The sequence below is a fragment of the Onychomys torridus genome, chromosome 8 (genome assembly GCF_903995425.1).
Source record: "Onychomys torridus chromosome 8, mOncTor1.1, whole genome shotgun sequence".
Classification (NCBI taxonomy): domain Eukaryota; kingdom Metazoa; phylum Chordata; class Mammalia; order Rodentia; family Cricetidae; genus Onychomys; species Onychomys torridus.
The window spans coordinates 96839862-96858934 of NC_050450.1; the positions used below are offsets into that span (position 1 = coordinate 96839862).

Sequence of the window (19073 nt, forward strand, 5' to 3'; positions counted from 1 at the left end):
CACAGGGACTCATAACTGTAACTCCAGTTCCAGGGGATCTGGCACCCTCACACTCATATAGGCAAGCAAAACACCAATGCACACAAAATTAAATAAAAAAATATTTTTTATAAATAATAGAAATAAGTATTTTAATTCAAAAGAGCATCCTCACTGGTAGGGCCACCTGAAGGTGCTGTGAGTCCCTTACTTGATAGTCTCTTATTAAAAATAATGTAACGACAGACATTTTGGAAAATGTAAGCCAATATTTCTCACCCACAAGAATGTGCAGGATTTACTCAAGGTTCAGCAAGGAAAAATGAAGCACGTTATAGGAATAAAGCCCTCGATGGGAAGCTGGAGACCCAGAAAGGCTGAGCAAGGCGGTTACCCTTGGATTCTCTGTCATTAGGGCATGGCTCTCTCTCTCTCTGTCTGTCTCTCTCCCTCCCTCCTTCCCTCCCTCCCTCCTTCTCCCTCCCTCCCTCCCTCCCTCCTTCTCCCTCCCTCCCTCCTTCTCCCTCCCTCCCTCCCTCCCTCCTTCTCCCTCCCTTCCTCCCTCCCTCCCTCCCTCCCTCCTTCCCTCCCTCCCTCCCTCCCTCCCTCCCTCCCTCCCTCTCCCTCCCTCCCTCCCTCCCTCCCTCCTTTCCTCCCCCCCCCACCTGTTTCTCTTAGCTCCTGTTCCTCCTAACCTCTTCAAATCTCTCATCCAAAGCATTCATCTTTCAACTCTTACTCAGGGCCCTTTCAGGAGCTTCAGCCCCTTAGAGCAGAACGTCTTCCTTTGTTTTCAAATATTCAAATTTCTGAGCCCCAGAGTAAAAGGTGATCAACCCAGATCGTACCCGTAGGCTCAGCTACTTGAGGTTAGGGTCCTAGCCAGCTCAGGGTGGACTGTCTATGAGTGATTTGGCCAAATGTAGTGCAATCAGTTGAGTCTGAGCAGGGGTGGAGCACAGTGAAGTGTATAGCCATTATCTCTCCTAAAGCGTGCCAACACAAATACGAAGAAAAAAAATGAGCCATTATCCGGCCATCTGTCCTCATCAGATCCTCATTTGTATATATTTTACTTGGTTCAGCAAATAGCACTTATAATTTGCATCCTGCAGTTTGGAGTAAATCTCAGGGCATTTCCTGAATTACAACTCCATTACCTTTCTAATCACTGTATAACATTCCTCCCCTACCTAGGAAGCGCACGGGATTTACTCAGACAATCTTTGCATTTCTACATAACCTGAATGCTTAAAAAAACTTCAGGAATATGCAAGATGATCCTAGAGTCATTTTTAACTCTGTGTTCGGGAAGCCTAGTCCTTTTCATAAGGGAATTATGATGGTTCCTTGGAAGAGGTCATAGGGTGACTGGTCCCTGCCACTTAGAATCTCACTAAATTTACACTATCATTATTTGATTGGTTGGCTGACTGGTTTTTTTTATTTTTTATTTTTTGAGACAAGGTCTTACTTTTTGTAGCCCAGTTTGGCCTGGAACTCCTGATAGTCCTCCCTTAGCCTTGCAAGTGCTTACATCACAGGCACAAACCTCCATGCAGCTGAAAGCTAGTCCCAAGGCTACAGACCAGCATCTCTCCCTTCCTGGCCGGTCTCAGGGGACACCAGTCTCCAGCTACAAAATCCACGTAGACATGGGCTGGTCTGCCTTCTGGTGGCCTTTATTCTCCCATCCAGTGAGGCAGGCTGTCTCAAAGTGGAGTTCGGCAAAGGGAGAGCATGAGGAGACAAGCCGCTCACATTCAATCCCTTCCCTGTGCCGATGAGGACCTGGGCAGCCTTAAGAAAAACCTGGAGCCAGAGCTGGAATACGGTCCTCTAAGCCCAAGTCTAGCTGTCACCACAGTTCTGATTATACACTCAGATGACAGGAACTGGAAAAACTAATAAAACACCTTCTTACTTTTTTGGCCATGGTCCTTAAAAACAGCAGCACAGGGCTGGGGTTGTGGCTCTTTTGGTGGAGTGCTTGTCTAGCATGCACAAAGCCCTGGGCTCCAGCCCTAGAATGACATCAGCCATGGAGGCAGGAAGCTCTAGAAGTTCAAGGTCATCATCATCATCCTTGGCCAGCTAGTGAATTTGAGGTCAACCAGCTTCATAGGTTTGTGTCTATGACCTATTACCCAGAGAGAAATGCCTAAGACTGTGGAGCAGAGTCCTAATGAATCTTCTGTCTAGGAAAGAGGACCCAAGATAGGTAGCCCTGAGCCCTGGACTTCAAGGCAGATGAGCACTTGGTGGCAGAGTCTATCCATCCACCCACCCATCCATCCATCTACCCACCCACCCATCCACTCACCCACCCACCCACCCATCCACCCATCCATCCATCCATCCATCCATCCATCCATCCATCCATCCATCCATCCATCCAGGAAGAACATTTATGCAGTAGTTCTTCCAGTCCTGAATGCTTGCCCTGCCCAGGATGACAATTTATGGGAGGTGGTTGGGGGATCTTGAACTGCTCACATATCCTCTCTGACCCTTCACCTTTGACCAGTGGCTGTTGTCAGTCTTGTACAAGGGCTGAGAGTAGCTGAGAGACCAACCCAGGGTTCCCTGCTTTCCCTCACATCTGGCTCACCACTAGGACTCTCATCCAGTACCTCAACTCCTCCAGATGGGGCCTCCACATGGCACAGGATGTGCGTAATCATCACTTCAGTCCCCCCTCCCCACATCGCGCTTCATGGGCCCTAGGCTGGGTTTAATACTCCGCAGCCCTCCGCATCCACCACCTTGACATTGCTCATGCTGAGAGGGGCAGTCTACACCGTACAATCTGCACTCCATATTGGACTGCACCAGACAGATTCTGCACCACGTCCTAGGCTACAGCTCTGAAATGTTATTTGACAGTAATAGTGTCTACCTCAGGAAGTGGCTGAGTGGGGAAGCGAAGGAGGTGATCCGGTGCGGCCAGCACACAGGAAGCGCCTCCTCACTGTAGCTGTCCCTATTGGACTATTACCTGGAACCTTCCGCAGCCTGTCTCTCGCCCTTGATCAGCGCACCCTCTGTTCTTTCTCCTCCCCCACCTCCCTCCCCCACTCCTCTTCCTTGATCCTCCTCCCCTGTGAGCTCTGAAGCAAGGATTCAAATATCTTGGGGGGGAGGAGGGTAAGGACCAGGCTGTCTGCTGGAAACCCTTGAAGCTCTTATCGGAGGGGAACTGCTAATGACTCTGTCTCCGGTTTATGGCGGCTCTTCCCACTCCTTTATGGCCTTTTTTACTGCGCCCTTGGTCCTGCAGGTTCAGACAGGGCCGCCTTTTGTGAGAGAAGATGGCGCCAAGGACAGAGCAAAGATGGCATCAAGGACAGAGGGGGGGGCTGGTGGATGTGGGTTGTGAGCCTCAGACTCACTTTTCTCTGAGCAACAGATTTGGGGATCCCTGTGGCTGCAGAGGGGTCAGCTTAGAAGACTCCGTGGCTATACTGGCTCTCCCCAGCACCACACTTAGAGGGCTGCATTTGATCACCCTGCGCAGGGCTCCAGGTAGCTTCCTAGATCTGTTCTAACACTATGCATATCTCTAGTCACTGTTTTCCAGTGCCAGCAACTGGGTGGGCACTGTGCCTCTTATATTATCTCCATTCCCTGGTCGGCTGGGAGGCCAGACAGGTGTGCAGGAAACGTAAGAAGGTTAAAGGTCATTTTATATAGGCAACCCTTTTCACAAAATAGTTACTGGTCCTTACTGATATTTTATGGACTGAGAAATGAATGTTTAAGAAGCCATACAACTAGGCTTGGGTCTAACTCAGTTGGTGTGGTGATTGCTTAGCTGAAAAAAAGGCCTGAACTCCACCCCTGGCACCAGACAAACCATTTGTGATTGGAATATATTTGTAGTCTCAACCCTCAGGAGGTGGAAGCGGGAGATGACAAGTTCATGGTCATTCTGAAACAACTACATCCTAAGTCAAGACCATCCTAGGATCCATGAGACCCTGTCTCAGAAAGTATTATAATAGTAAACAAACAACGTACTACTTAATACAATGCAAAGGGCATTCCCCCGATTGTCATTCTGTAGTGTTTGGTGGGGGGATGATGGCAAGAAAAAGATCTTCACATTCAACACAGACACAAACTCATTTCCACCCTGGAGTATTTTCCACTGGAGACTGGCTACATTCTGAATCCAGAACCTAGGCACACTGAGGACTAAAATGTGGGGCTACTTGAGGGACCTCAATGAAGCAGCAGGTGGCCACAGCACTTCCTCTCTCCTCAGAAGACTGGCCATGAGCTACAGAATGGTAACATGGAAGCCAAGATCTTTCCTGCCTTAGGAAGCCATTGGTTAGCAGGAAGCTGAGAATTCACTGCTTTCAAAAATGAAAATCCAGCCAGGCAGTGGTTGTGCATGACCTTAGTCCCAGCACTCGGGAGACAGAGGCAGGTGGGTCTCTTTGAGTTCAAGGCTAGCCTGGGCTACAGAGCAAGTTCCAGGTCAGCCATGACTATACAGAGATTTCCCCCCCCACACTCCCCCCCCCACCATTTCCTGAGAGCATTGTGTCCATTTGGACACCCCTTTCATCACTTTAAAGCTGACTTTATTTTATCCCAACTTTAAACTTAAGGGAAGGAGGTTTTAAGCAGCCCTGCCTCCCCCGAGGCAGCCCTCTCCCCAAAAAAAAACATGGAAGGAAGATCCCTAATGGGAAACAGGACCTTGCCAGGATGACTCCCTCAGCTGTTGGGTTTTGTTTTGTTTTGTTTGTTTGTTTGTTTGTTTGTTTGTTTTGATTTCATTTGGTTTGTTTTTTTCTAAGATGGCTAACCCTACCCTAGTATTCCCAGGGTACCAGCTGGGTCCTAAGCACCTCACCAGGGCACTTCATTTAATCCTGACAGCTACGCAGCCAAGCATTTTACACCCAGGGAAACTCTGCACAGGGGGCTAGCCTTCTCCTTCCAGAGCCTCCATGCATAACCCTTAAGCCTCTCTCCTGGGTGCACAGTTAAACTTTCAGATAAAGTACCTCCTCCCAGGTGTGAAGGTGCCTAGTGGTGGCTGGGACAAGAGGAGCAGAGTTTTTCTAATCTCAACAAAGACAAGAAGGGAAGGAGGGAGGGGAGGGGAGACCACCTCCTGGGCTCAGGTTCTCTAAACTTTCCGGGGCCAGCCTGGCACAGCTTGCTTCCCTCAGTTTCTATGGGGTTCTGGAAAAGGAAGCGCTTCTGACCTGTGGCCTGTCCTTAGCATCTCAAGATCATTTCTAGTGCCTCATTCACCCCAATCCTTCTCTCTAGTACCTGGCACACACACACACACACACACACACACACACACACACACACACACACCAAAATTGGCCACTGGGTTATTGATATCTTCCTCCCCTCTGTCACCCATACCCAAGTGGCAGGCTGCACAGGACAGGGCTCTACCCTCCTATACCACGTGCAGGCCTGGCACACAGAGCATCAGACACCGCTTTGCTCCCAGCCTCACCAGCTCCCTGGGGAATGGCCGGGGCCTATGTTTAGCAGAACTACCATCTCAAGAAAACACCAGTCCTCCACCTGGCATTTAAGGCCGGCTCCTTTTCACCTGCACGTTCAGAGGAGGGGATCCCCTAGGGATGGTTTGGGGGGGAGATAGGCAGGAAGCCTGCTTTTGTTAGAATAGGGAAGGGCAGGACTCTAGGGGTGGGGAGGTCAAGTCAGTGAAAGATGAGCCCAGTTTGGATGTAGCAGGTGCATGACCCACACCAAGTGGGTGGCCGCCAGAGAAAGCGGAAATGGACGAAAGACCTCCAACCATCCCACCCAGTTCACACTCCCTCCCTGGGTGGTGGGGCTTGACGGTAGAGCATCTTCCTCAGTCTTGACCTCTAGAAGCGATCCAACAGCTGGGGGTGTCCCCAGGGTGCCCTCCAAGTATCCACCACCTGGACCCCGCCCCTCCCCTCCCCCTCCTCCTGGGCAGGCAGCTGTCTGACACTTGGGCCTGTCACCTCTTTGCCTCAGGAAAGTCCTGCAGACTCTGATCATCCCATCCTGGATCAGACACGCCCACTTGGAGGAGGCTTTCTCACCACACTCCACTCCCCGTGTGCGGGAGAACACCCCCCCCCCCCCCCCCCCCCGCGCGCGCACGCGCGACTATATTTTTCTGGCTTACATGCCCTAATCATCTTCTGAGTTGTGAACTAAACAGAGGATTTTAGGTTTTACCCAGCTAGGCAGAGTTAGCACACTGAACACATCAATTTTGAAGTCTGCAGAAGAGTCAGCCCTGGCTACCAGGAGCCAGTACCCCCAGCTAAGCTTCATTAGCTACCTCACCTTCCTCCGAGGTCAGGCTCCAGACTCCTTTCCTGAAAAGCTGGGCACACTTGTTTAGGCCATTTAATTTCCCCTCCAACACCCCTTTAATGCTGGGATGACTCGTTGAGTGGGGTTTTATAGTTTCAATAATTAGTCTATCTTTTTTTTTTTTTTTTAATGCCCTAAAGTTATCTGTGAAAGTATTTTTTGAGGAAGTACAGGAGGCTGGGCTCAGTGTATGCCTTTGATTTTGTTTGTAAAGCTAAGGTTTTTGATGAGAAAGCCATCATCTTCGACCCCAATAATCTTGGGACAATTTCTCCACCAGAGGACCCAGTCCCAGGGAACTTTCTCCTCTAAAAAGGCATCACAGCTTCCTGGGGGTCTTTCGGAGCCGCTTCCTGATCCACTGGTACTTGGCTGGCACACTGAAGTGCCTTCCCTAAGATCACCATTCCGAGCTCTAGCCACCTCCCAACCCCCTCCCCCTCCCGGTTTTAACACTGCATTTAAATCAGTGGGCTCCCCAGCATCTTTTGTTCAGGTCCAGCACCTCTCCAGTGAGATCACTTTCCCTCCTTGAAATCAGTCAAGAGTAGCTGACCAATATTATCCACGTTCTAAAACAGTGAACACTACCCCTTCATTTAGTGTGGTTGGGGGAGCAACTTGGGCAAAGGTAGGGTTTGAGTATGATCCCACCCGCTCCTGTAATCAGTGCAATCTCATAATGGCTCGGTTTTCTTCTCATAATCTCTTTGGAGAGTTTTGATATATTTTTATAAAGGTCCAGAAGCCTTTGAAGAGCTTCAAATGAGCTCTAATTGTTGCCAGGTCACCCCCCCACACACACCCCCCACACACACACCCCAGTGTGCTCTTATCTAATAAAGCACAAGAAGGGTTCACGCCCCCAGTGTGCCTTGCAACCTGGTTCTTAGCTTTTGCAAGATGAGCTGACTGGGCAGAAGTGTTATCTGAGAGATCTGAGCTTGCCGCTCCCCTCCCTGAGGGATGGGTCTTAATCTGTGGCTTCAGAATCTGGGTTTGGCCCGCATGCCCAGAGTTTCCTGAGACATTACAGGTAAACCAGCCCGGGGCCTTCGGAAGGCTTAGCTGGGGGCTGGCTTCCAGATCCCTCACTTAGTTGGTGTTAGGGCTGTTTCCTAATCCCATTGCTTGTGAGAGAGACCAAGAGAGGAAAGCCAGTGTAGACAGCCAGTGTAGACAGCCAGTGTAGACAGCCGGTGTAGACAGCCAGTGTAGACAGCCGGTGTAGACAGCCAGTGTAGACAGCCGGTGTAGACAGCCAGTGTAGACAGCCGGTGTAGACAGCCAGTGTAGACCCTTTGAAAGGAGCTTGTCCAAACTTTCTACTACCTGAGTTCATGAAAGCCAGTCAGATGAGAGGTAGGGTACAGCTGCAGCATTGGCAGATTAAATAACAGGGCAGAACATTGGCTCTTAGAGCTACTAAGAGAAGAGTCTGCAACATGGAACAACAGCTAGAAGGTTCTAGAGCAGGCTGGAAATCTGTAAAGCAGTCTACCCTTCCATAACAAATCCTTCAGCACCCCAGTATATCACAGAGAATCAAGAAACAATGAAGAAATAAAGGAAATTGTTCCAAGATCAGCTTATTTTTACTTTCCAGGAGTTGGGTTTGTTGTTGTTGTTGTTGTTGTTGTTGTTGTTGTTGTTGTTGTTTTTTACTTAGCAAATGGGGCTAGGTGTGGTGGCATAGACCTTTAACCCCAGCACTTGGGAGGCAGAGGCAGACAGATGTGACCAGTTCAAGGCCAGCCTAGTCTACAAAGAGTTCCGGGACAGCCAGGGCTACACAGAGGAAACCTGTCTTGGAGTGTGGGGAGGGCAGGAGCAAACAAGGGCCTAGAGTTGGAGCTACAGGTAGTTGTGAGTCACCTAACATGGGCGGTGGGAACCGAACCTGATTCTTCTGCAAGAGCAATACGGGCTCTCAAATACTGAGCCATCTCTCCAGCCCTCTTCCTGGTTGATTTTGATACTGGTGACCTCTCCTGCTTACAAATTCAGGCCAACTGAAAAAAAAAGCCAGGCTCTAAAACCATGAACAGGAAGCTGCTGAAAACATTCGGCCGTTTGTAGACCTGCTCACTTATAGTGCACAGCAAAGGCCCTTCCTAATCAATTCAATTAGAATGTGGAAATTTTTAAGTACTGTGTCCCATAGTTTTCAAGCTAACATGTCAATGACAATACGCTTTGCTAACTTTCTCAGAGAAACCTCTCCTATCCTTGTGGCTTCAAAGTCCTCAGCATCCATGTTGCTACATGACCCACATGCAATGTTCAGTAGCCAAGCAAGGGGCCTTACGTCCTATGTAATCTGTGTGCTGCGTGATCATGTAATTTGCCCTCAGCATGATCACGCAATCTTATCTCTGTAAGCCCATATGTGCACGTGCAGGGGAATCCATAAATAAAGCGAGTCGCAGACTCCTCTCCCGTTCTCTTCCTTCTTCTTCTCTCTCCATGCACAATCTTCCATAGACCTAAAGCACATCCCTTCTGTTCCTTCTCCTGATAAACTCTTAGAGTGGGTTTTGTCGTTCCTTGTGGTTTTTCTCTCGTGGTTACCCCGCTGCATAATGAATAACATCGTGCCACTGCATACAACTAACAATCCGTACTTCCTCTTCTTCCGGAAGAGGAAGTTAGGAAGAGCAACAGGAAATTGAGTTCAAGTTTTACTCTTTCTTTCTCTGAGGCTGGCGAGAGTCCCCCTTCACTTAGGTGGACCATGCCTACCGAGATACCCATGGAAATGACTGCTTCTGTGAAAGACTAGGAGTCATCCAGGGGAGGCTGACAGAGCTGAACTCGCAGGGTCAAGGAGCTGAATGAACTGCACTTTGGAGGGATTTCAGGCTACTCCAGTTCTTTTAGGAAAACATTCTGTCTTAGTCAGGGTTTCTATTGCTGTGAAGAGACACCACAGCCATCACAACTCTTACGAAGGAAAACATTTAATTGGAACTGGCTCACAGTTTCAGAGGTTTAGTCCATTATCGTCATGATGGGAAGCATGGCAGTGTGCTGGCAGACATGGTGCTGGAGAAGGAGCTAAGAGTTCTACATCTGGATCTGCAGGCAGCAGAAGGAGACTGTACCACACTGGGTGTAGCTTGAGCTTGTGAGAGCGCAAAGTTCACCTCCACAGTGACACACTTCCTCCAACAAGGCCACACTTCCTAACAGTGCCGCTCCCTATGGACAAAGCAGTGGAACACATGAGTCTATCTGGGCCACACCTGTTCAGACCACCACACATCCCAACCTTGGGCCTGCTGTGCAAACCCTGCTGTTAGTGGGTCCTCAGTAAGTCTCCCGTCTACGGTATGGGAGGCACAGGGCTAGACATCAAGACCGCTAGGAAACTAACATAGCTCTGATGTGGACAAGGCAGTCCCGGGCAAATCTCTTTACCTTCTGTTTGTGTAGTTTGCATGCCTTTTTAAGTGAAGGGCTAGATTAGATGATGGTTTGAAGAGTCACCTGAGCTAGAAAAGTCTGTTATTTCTTGCTGTGTGTGTGTGTGTGGTATATGTGTATGTATGGGTGCATGTGACATAGACCAGAGGTTGGCTTCTGGTATCCTCTTCAGTTTTTCTTCACCTTTTTTGAGGTAGGGTCTCTTAGTGAACCTGGAGATCACTGATTGGGCTAGAGTTGACTGGCAAGAAAGTTGCTAGTCTTGCAGGTGCACTGCCATGCCCAATCCTTCTGTTCTTTTAAACAATTTGTGCAGGATCTTAAGTGGGTCCTGAGCATAGAACTCAGGTTGTCAGGCTTGGTGACCTTTACGAACTGACCTAGGTCACCCACCCATACCAGGCTTTTTTTTTTTTTTTAAATGGGTGGTACTAGGTCCTCAAGCTTGTGTGACAAGCATGTTACCAAGCAAACCTCCTCAGCAAATCTCTTCAGCCCTGTTTTTGTTTTTGTTATTGTTTTTTCTCAACTGAATGGGATAGTCTTTGAAGGATGGCAGAAAGGTGAAAGCCTCTATTTTAGTTACTTTTCCATCTATCTCTGTGGCCAGATTTATTTTGACTGGATTTGTTGTGGCTCAAAGTTGAGAGGAATGTAGTCTATCCTAGCAGGGTGAGATATTGAAGCACCAAATAGCTGGTCACACTGTGTCCACAGTCAGGAAATAGAGGCTGGTGGCTGCTATTCCCTGGCTGGCTTCCTTCTTTTACCCTCTTTATTATCCAGTCTGGGATTCCTGTTCATAGGAAGGTGCCACCCACATGCAAGGTGGATCTTTCCTTCTTAGTGAACAGACTCACCCGCAGGTGTGTCTCCTAGGTGACTCCAAATCCAGTTGACCATGAAGATTAGCCATCACTGCCACTTTTGCTCTTCCTCTACAGGGCCTTTTGTGGCCAGCTTTCTGGAGTCACTAATTGACTCCTAATTGGAGAATGTCTTTGTTCAGAGGTTTGGTAATGTGAGGCTTTAAATCAGAAATGCCCCCAAGCGTTCCCCAGATGGTTCCCCTTGATGGGAGGCCAGGGAACCTTTGAGAGTGGGTCCTAGCTGGTGGAAGCAGGTCAGTAGTAACAGCCCTTTGAAGGTCATACTTGGCTCCCGGATCTTAGCTCTTTCTACTCCCTGGCCTACTGTGGTGTGAACAACCTCCATACACACATTCTCACCACCACACCTGTAGTGGGTAGCAATTCCAGCCTTGGCCTGGAAGTTCCAACACCCACTGAGGCTTCGGTAATGGTCATGCCTACAAGGTGGGACTGAGAGAGGATGCTGAAGACCCAGGATCAAGAGGAGAGGCTGCTCTTGGTTCTGGGACCCTGGACGCTGGAGGTAGACCGAGCAGAGTTCTCCAGAGAACACCGCAGGACCGCGCCATACCTTTCCCAGACCCTGCAACCTATCTCTTCATTTGTAAGTTACCCCACAAAATAAACCTCCCTTTTAACTACATGGAGTGGCCTTAATAATTTCACCAATATCTGGCGCCTAACCCAGTGTGACTTCCTCACCATGATGATCTGAAATCCTCTGGAACTGTGAGCCAAGATAAATCTTTCATCAAATTGCTCTTGTCATACACGATGTCACAGAGACACAAGGGAAACCAGTATGAAAGTCTCTTTCCAACACAGGAACAGTTTGTCAAAATAACAGGGTCACTGTGCAAAAATAACTATTGTGGGGCTGGAGAGATGCTCAGTGTGTAAGAGCACTGGCTGCTCTTCCAGAGGACCTGAGTTCAATTCCCAGCACCCACATGGCAGGTCACAACCATCTGGAACTGCAGTTCCAGGGGATCTTATGCCCTCTTCTGGCTTCTGCTGGCACCAGAAATGCATGGCACCAGGCAAAATTACCCTTTCGAATAATATAAAAATAAAAATTTCGAAAATTGAAAAAAAAAGATTTGAATACATACTGTGTGTCAACCCTGTGTACACAGTATGTGCTATTGCTTACATTCACCACACCCTTCCCATGGAACATCATCTATCCCTAGAGGAACAAATAAATGGCCCCAGGTGGTCAGATGACCTATAGCCTCAGCAACAGTCAGCTGCCTCCCTCTCCCTCTCAACAAAAGAACATTGTGTAAGGTGGCATTTTTTTCCCTAAGAAGGAAAAGTCAGAGTTCCTGAATCTTACAGAAATATCCTGGGTCTCAGCAACCTTGAGGTCCCAGCTGGCGTGACTTCTCCTCCACAATGGTTTTTGTGAAAGCTGACAAGGGTCTGCAATCTGGCCGGATGCCTCCCATGGAGCCTTTAGCCTTGTTTTCTGGTAGTCTAGGATTTCAGCCCAGGACCGAATTCCAGAAAAGGACCCCTCTCTGCTTTGTCAAACTTGTCTACACTTAGGCAAAGTGCACTGTCTATCCCCTGTGGGGTTTCACTTTAAAGGCTGGCGGGTGAGTGAGCATGTGCAGAAACCCATCACCTTGCTTTCCAGTTTCCAGGCAACCATGCAGGATTACAACAAGTCACATGATAATGCTGCTGCCAGGGAGAAGAGGAAAATGGCAAACTGCTATCTTGAGAAGGGTTGGGAATAAACGAAGGCCTTGGATGCTCCTGCAGTAATGTTATCACCAAGGAGTGGAAGACTGTTGCAGAGAGGGCTTCCAGCTTCTTAGCGCTTGCCCAGCTCCTGTTGGATGTAAAGAGTCCCTCTGTACATGAAGTTGGGGGAGCCAGGGCACAGGGCAGGGGTAAGACCATAGAGATGGTGGAGTCGTTGGCCTGAGATGACCCTAACACCTGCTCTGGAAGCCCAGCTCCCAGAGGAGTTGTTACTAAGAAGATCCAAACCACAAGGGACTCCCCAGGCTGCACTTCCGCTGCCCCAGCACTGGGATAATGAAGGAGCAGGAGAACTCTCTGGTTTAAAGGCAGCCTGTGATGATTGTGGGTGGCTGAGGGGCAGTGAGGGGTCAGTGGGGACAACTTGGAGGGAAGGAAAACCACCCATGAAGGCCCAATTTCCACTTCCTTTTTTCAAAGCCTCCTCTTTTCTGAACCTTATTTATTTTGATTTGGGATGGCTTGATTTTTCTCTGTCCCCTCCCCATCCTGAGAGGGGGGGGCACACACGTGAACACCCCTGGTTGTCTCTGTTGTAGCTGCTTCTCCAGTAGTTTGTGCTTCTCTTTACATTACTGTTTGAGTAACACCTCTCTGCCCTAAGGACCTCCAGGAAGCACAGTGTTGCTGGGTTGACTAAGAAGGTCAGTGTGCCAGGGGGTGGGTCCAGGATTCCATATACCATCTCAGGGCCAGAGGCTGAGAGCAGCCAGGAGCCATTGACCCTCCAGGATTCTGGAAGGCAGAGGGACCAGATCTACCCAGTTTCCTCATACCTCGTAGTTGTCTCAATATACAGATGCATCATGGGAACATGCTTTCTCTGGTCTTTCTAGGAAGGACCACATTTCACAGCCTGGACTGTTGGCTTTATACAGGTTGGCTCCTGGTTGCAGGGCAAGCTGGGTGTATTGACCATGGATACAGAGGGCCTTGTTCCTAGGCTATTGAGTTTGGAGGCTTGAGCTGTGAGAGGTCTCTTGCTCCTTGCCACAGCCCCAGTTCCTTCTCCAGGAGAACATGAGTGGCACTTACTCTTGCCCTTTGGACAGTCAGATTTCTTACCTGTTTCAAAGCTCTGAAAGCGAAAATGATTGTCTTTCATTCATTTTTAAGTTAAACAAGAAACACAAAATGAGCAACCCGAGAGTAAAATCTCTGCACAGCAGCACACAGCCTGGGTGCTGCTTCTCTGTTACTGCCTCTTTTTGGATCACTTTTCTGTGGGTTTTGTTGTAGTTATTTTGTTAATTGCTGCTGTTTTGAGACAGTCTTAAGTAGCTCAGGCTGGCTTCATTCAAACTTACTGTGTCAGTCTTGGAATTCTCATTTATTGGTTCTACCTTTGAGATGACAGCCACATGTCATCAATGCTGGTTTATATGGTGCAGGGGTGTGTGTGTGTGCGTGTGTATGGGGTGGGGTGGAACCCAGAGCTTCCAGAGCTGTGTGCATTCAAGGTAAGAACTATATTCAAGCTACATCCTCACCTCCATCCCCACCCCCAAGAATGAAAATTTTATTAACTTGTCCATGAGGAAACTTTATACAACAAGAGATAAATAAGTAAGTCCTCTGGGCTTATGACTTTTTTAAGGGCTGTGTGCCTTATAAACATTTTGGGGAGAAGATGGGAAGGAATTCAAAGGTGACAATGGGGTGAATTTTTATACTTTAACGTGTGTGGTGGAGGCATTCCACAGGTCGTTTAATATGCAACATATGAGATGGTGGCAGCCTTTTGGAAGAGCGTGGTGGGCACGAATTTGTTGAGAGAAGCCTGTACAAGGAAGGGTCTGAATGCCATGCAAGTTTGCAAACTGGGGAATTGTTCCCTGACTACAAGCAGGTCTGTGGAGACAAATTCACATACCACCTTCACACAAACACGACTGCAGATCGTCCACAAACTATTCCTATATTAACTCAAACAGATACTGTAGCACAAGTGCACGCGCGCGCGTACACACACACACACACACACACACACACACACTCGCGCACACATGTGCCATGCCTTCCGGGTCCCAGTCAGAGTACGCCCTAAGACACTTGGCCAGCGGATCCTAGTGCTACAGCTCCTTCCAGCAGGCCCTCCAAATCCAAATTCCCAGGGAAACTTGAATAAAGGTAGGAAAGTATTTGATGATGGGGGCGGGGGGTGGGCGCTCTGCTTGCTTGCTTGCTTGCAGTTCTTGCGGTGGCCAGAGAGCTACAAGGAACCGGCATTCCATAGCCCGAGAGCTCCAGGGCAGACAGGGGGAGGAAGCATGAGCAAAAAGGCCGGAGAACTTGAAAGATGAAATCAGAACTCTGGCCGAGAAATCCCCGGGGCCAGAGGCGGACAAGGACTGAGGAAGGGTTAACGCGGGAGCGGACTGTGAGACGGGCCGGGGCGGGGCGGGGCAGAGCGGGAGCGCGCTGTCCCTTTAAGGCGGGCGGCGCGGGCCGGCCGAGCGCCGCTGTGATTGGCGCGGCGGGATCACTGGCTCCCTGAGCCCGGCCCGGGGGAGTCGGCTGGAGCCGGCTGTGCTTTGATAAGGTCCTGGCAACTCAGTAACGGCCCGAGAACCGGGAAATAAAAATAACCCCCCGATCGCGATGGATTCCGGGGCCACCCGGAGGCCGAGGCGCCCGCCTCCCCAACGGAGAGCTCTGCAGTAAAAGGTGGGGTCGGAGGCTCTGTCCCGGAGCAGCGGCTTCCAAGAAAGCTCGGCGCGGCCGGGGGCGGTTGGCAGCGGGGTACGGGGCCACGGGAGGGGGCGGTCGGGTGCAAGTCCGGGCAGCAGAGGGGTGCGGGCTGCATGGTTCCCAGAGGGGCGCAGGAGCGCGCTAGGCTGGTCCGGGTGCGGCTCGCGTACCTCCCTTCCAGGACCGTGCGCTCGGCTCGCGCCTTTGAAGTGCACAGTTAAATCCACAGCGCAGTTTTTGTTGGAAGCGCCCGGAGGACATTTGGTGCGCCTAGTGACTGCTGGAAACAGGACCTGGGTTGAAAGCCGGCCGGGCGGGGGGCCGGAGGGGCCGGGGGGCGGCCGCGGCGGGGGCGGAGGCCCGCTCGGATCTTTTGCATAAAAGGGGCAGCGGGGCGCACACTCCCCTCCCCGGCGCGGAGCTTGCTCTCGCCTTGGGATCGTTGTTTTCTACGCACCCCCTCCTCCGCCTCCGCGAGATTCCCCCATGTTCCCCATGCCCGGGCGGGACCGGGGGGGCCCCGGAGCTGCCTCTGCGAGTCCAGCGGGGGACCCGGGCCGGGGCCCTGCCCGCGGCGCCTGCGAGGTCTCAACAAGGAGTGCGCCAGCGGATCAATGGTGAGTGCGGAGGCCGCGGCGGTCGGGCGGCCCGCGCGCTTTGATGTGCGGGGCGGCGCTTTGAAGTTGGCAAGCCGGCTATTTCGGGGCGCGCTCCCGGCCGGCACCGAGGGGAAGCTGCGGGCTCGGCGCCCAGCGCTCCGGGGGGTTTGGCCGGGCGGCCCAGAGCGCGATGCGCCGGAGTCCCCTCCCCAGCGCGGGGCCCGGGGTGTCTGGCGGGGAGACTTCTCCAAGTGGCGTCGGGGTCGGAGGCGGAGACGGGCAGCTCGCCCTCGGGGGTCGAGTCGCCGTGGGTGTGGATGAGTCGGGGTGTGCTTGTGCACGCGAGTGCCTTTGGAAGGTGGGATGAAAGGGTTGCGGCGCCCCCAGCTTGCCCTCCCCGCCCCCCCCCCCCCCCCTCCCACTTCTCTCCCCGCTCGTCTCCCCCTCCCAACCGCGGGTCCGCGCTTAGGTGCCCCAAGCGCTGGCGGAGAGGCTCAGTCTGAGCGCCGGACCGGCCGGAGTCCGGGGCGCACGCGTCCCCCGAGTTCCTCCTCGCCGCCCCTTTTGCGGAGAGGCCGAGACTCCGCGCGTCGCCATTTCTGGACTAGGCGGCTGCTTTCCGTGCCTTTTCTGCGGGAACCTCTGCGAGGCTGGACGCCTGGTAGTGACCCCCAAGCGGAGCTCCCGGGGCTCCGGCCTCGCTCCTGGTGGATTGCTCACCGGGATACTGGAGGCGTTCGTTTGCAGTTGGGCCAGGGAGGGACGGGACCGGAGGGGCTCAGGAGATGAGAGCCCGGCCTTGGCGGCCTTCATCTTCCAGGTAACGGCGTCGCACCACCTCCTCTGCGCCCGGGTGCGCGGCGTTACCCGCGGGCCCGCCACTAGGCCGGTTTGTGTTCAGCCTGGCGGCCGGAGGTCCGGGACTGGGGCGGGGTGCACCCACCCAGACCCGGGGTCTCAGCCAGCTGGCCCGGCGTTCCTCCCGGTCCCCCGACCCGACCCTGCCCTCCTTAGTTTGATCCTTCCCTGGCTAGGAAGAGCAGCTTGTTTATTGGTTAGATAAGACTTTTTCTTTTGGAGAAAGAATGGCTTGGGATCAGTGGAGTTTGGGATTCTTGGCACAGGCTGTAGTAGCGTGAGACGCCTTCTGATCTGGTTTTGTTGGGTTCGCGGCTCCAGGAGGTGGATTGGGGGAGCTGGGGGCGGCGGGTCTCGAGGTTTCTCTTCTCTCTTTCAAAGTTTGAAGATCAAAGCCTCTTACAAGTGAGCTGGTTTCTGCTTTGGGGAAGCGAAGAAGACAAGAGGTGTAGACTGAGCCACGTTCTTAGTGGAGAGCCTTGAGTATAGGCAACATTTTTATCAGGGAACTGGGGGTGCATGTTGATTTCAGGAGTCCCTGAGCCCCTTCCCGCCGATGCTGGGCGGGCTTTTTTTTTTTTTTTTTTCCAGGCGAGGATCTTCTGTAAGAAGTGGGACGAGGGAGCGCAGAGGGAGGGGGTGATGGGGGGAATGGGAACCAGATGCCGGGGAAGGGCACGTTGAGAGCTTGAGTTATCTGTGCAGAGCAGAGTGGGGAAGTTTACTGAAATTGGTTTCACCTGCGCTCAGCCGGGCGGCTGGCATGCGAGTTCTGGTTGTGGGAGGGGGTCCGGCTGGGCTACCCTGAGTGTCCCTGGGACCCGCGGGTGTGGAGAAGGTTGTGTCTTACACCTCCCGTGTCACTCTGCTTCTGCCTCACCTTCCCTCTCCCATTCTTCACCCCTCCCCGGGGAAAAAAAGTGTGTGGGGAGCTCAGATTTCGCCTTTGAAAAAGCTGCGTCGGATACTTGAGATGAGCACTTCGCGGATAGCTGGGTTGCTTGATTTGAATCTGAGGAGTTGAAAAGCCTGTTTACTTTCTTGCTTTGATGTTGGGTAGATCTGGTTTTGATTAGATCAATACCCTTTTCTCTCTCCCCCCCCCCCCCTTCCTTTTCTTCCCAGAGAGGAGGCTCAGATGAGCCCCTGCTGACTTGAGAGAGACCAAGCCGATTGCTGAGGGGAACTGGAAGAAGAAAAAGGAGGAAACAAAACAAAACAAAACCCAAACTCAGCCAGACGCTCTCCCTCACCATGAGTAGCCCCGTGTTAGTGACTCTCCTTCCAGATCCTAGCAGCAGCTTCCGCGAGGATGCTCCACGGCCTCCGGTTCCGGGAGAAGAAGGGGAGACCCCACCGTGCCAGCCCAGTGTGGGCAAGGGACAGTCCACCAAACCTATGCCTGTTTCCTCCAGTGCTAGACGGAATGAAGATGGGTTGGGGGAGCCCGAGGGGCGGGCCTCCCCTGACTCCCCTCTGACCAGGTGGACCAAGTCTTTGCACTCCTTGTTGGGCGACCAGGATGGCGCTTACCTCTTCCGGACTTTCCTGGAGAGGGAGAAATGTGTGGATACTCTGGACTTCTGGTTTGCCTGTAATGGATTCAGGCAGATGAACTTGAAGGATACCAAAACCCTGCGAGTAGCCAAAGCAATCTATAAGAGGTACATTGAAAACAACAGCATTGTCTCCAAGCAGCTGAAACCTGCCACCAAGACCTACATACGAGATGGCATCAAGAAGCAACAGATCGACTCCATCATGTTTGACCAGGCGCAGACTGAGATCCAGGCTGTGATGGAGGAAAATGCCTACCAGATGTTTTTGACTTCTGACATATACCTCGAATATGTGAGGAGTGGGGGAGAAAACACAGCTTACATGAGTAATGGGGAACTGAGCCTAAAGGTCATATGTGGCTACCTCCCCACCTTGAATGAAGAAGAGGAGTGGACTTGTGCTGACTTGAAGTGCAAACTTTCGCCCACTGTGGTTGGCTTGTCCAGCAGAACTCTGCGGGCCACAGCGAGTGTGAGATCCGCGGAAATGGTTGAAAACGGATTCAGGTAAGGCTTCGGCAGGGCAGAGGTGGGGTGGCAGTGGGGACAGGGTTTGGAGGATGAGTTAGCTTTGCAGATGTGTTCAGTTAAGGTAGGTGGGTGGGTGGCTAGGCTTCGGAAGCTGATAAAGGTTGGTTGAGAGCTAGGAATTCTGGCTAGTAGAACCCCTTTGATCTTGTGTTTTGTGTGTGTGTGGGGGGGGGGAGCAATGTACGCACAGCTGAGTACCTGCAGCCTTCCAATGCTAACTTCAAACAGTAGCTAGCAGTATTTATTAATGTGGTTACTTATTATCCTGGGCTACCGGGAGGGAGAGAGAGGGAAAGGGAGAGAATCCGAATATAGCAGCTTTTGATGCCTGTGAGTCACTAGACCCACTAAGCGCCAGTTTGGGGAGGGGTCATTTAACCACTAATCATCAAAGTAGAATGACTGGGGGGGGCGGGGCAGCAGGG

General features: G+C 51.6%; 1 protein-coding gene across 5 annotated transcripts in view; it reads left to right on the plus strand.

Moving 5' to 3' along the window:
- Axin2 (axin 2) overlaps positions 1-19073 on the plus strand; it is an 89554-nt gene that overhangs the window by 44576 nt on the left and 25905 nt on the right. Inside the window, exons 1-2 of one of the 5 annotated variants that reach the window (XM_036195878.1) lie at positions 14870-15077; positions 17684-18624. In XM_036195878.1, coding sequence (XP_036051771.1) covers positions 17813-18624 — 812 coding nt within the window. In that variant the 5' untranslated portion in view covers positions 14870-15077; positions 17684-17812. Of the gene's footprint in view, positions 1-14869; positions 15078-15439; positions 15719-15754; positions 16059-16123; positions 16521-17683; positions 18625-19073 lie in introns of those variants that run through there. The other 4 variants (XM_036195876.1, XM_036195881.1, XM_036195880.1 and 1 more) reach the window with 4 other exon arrangements.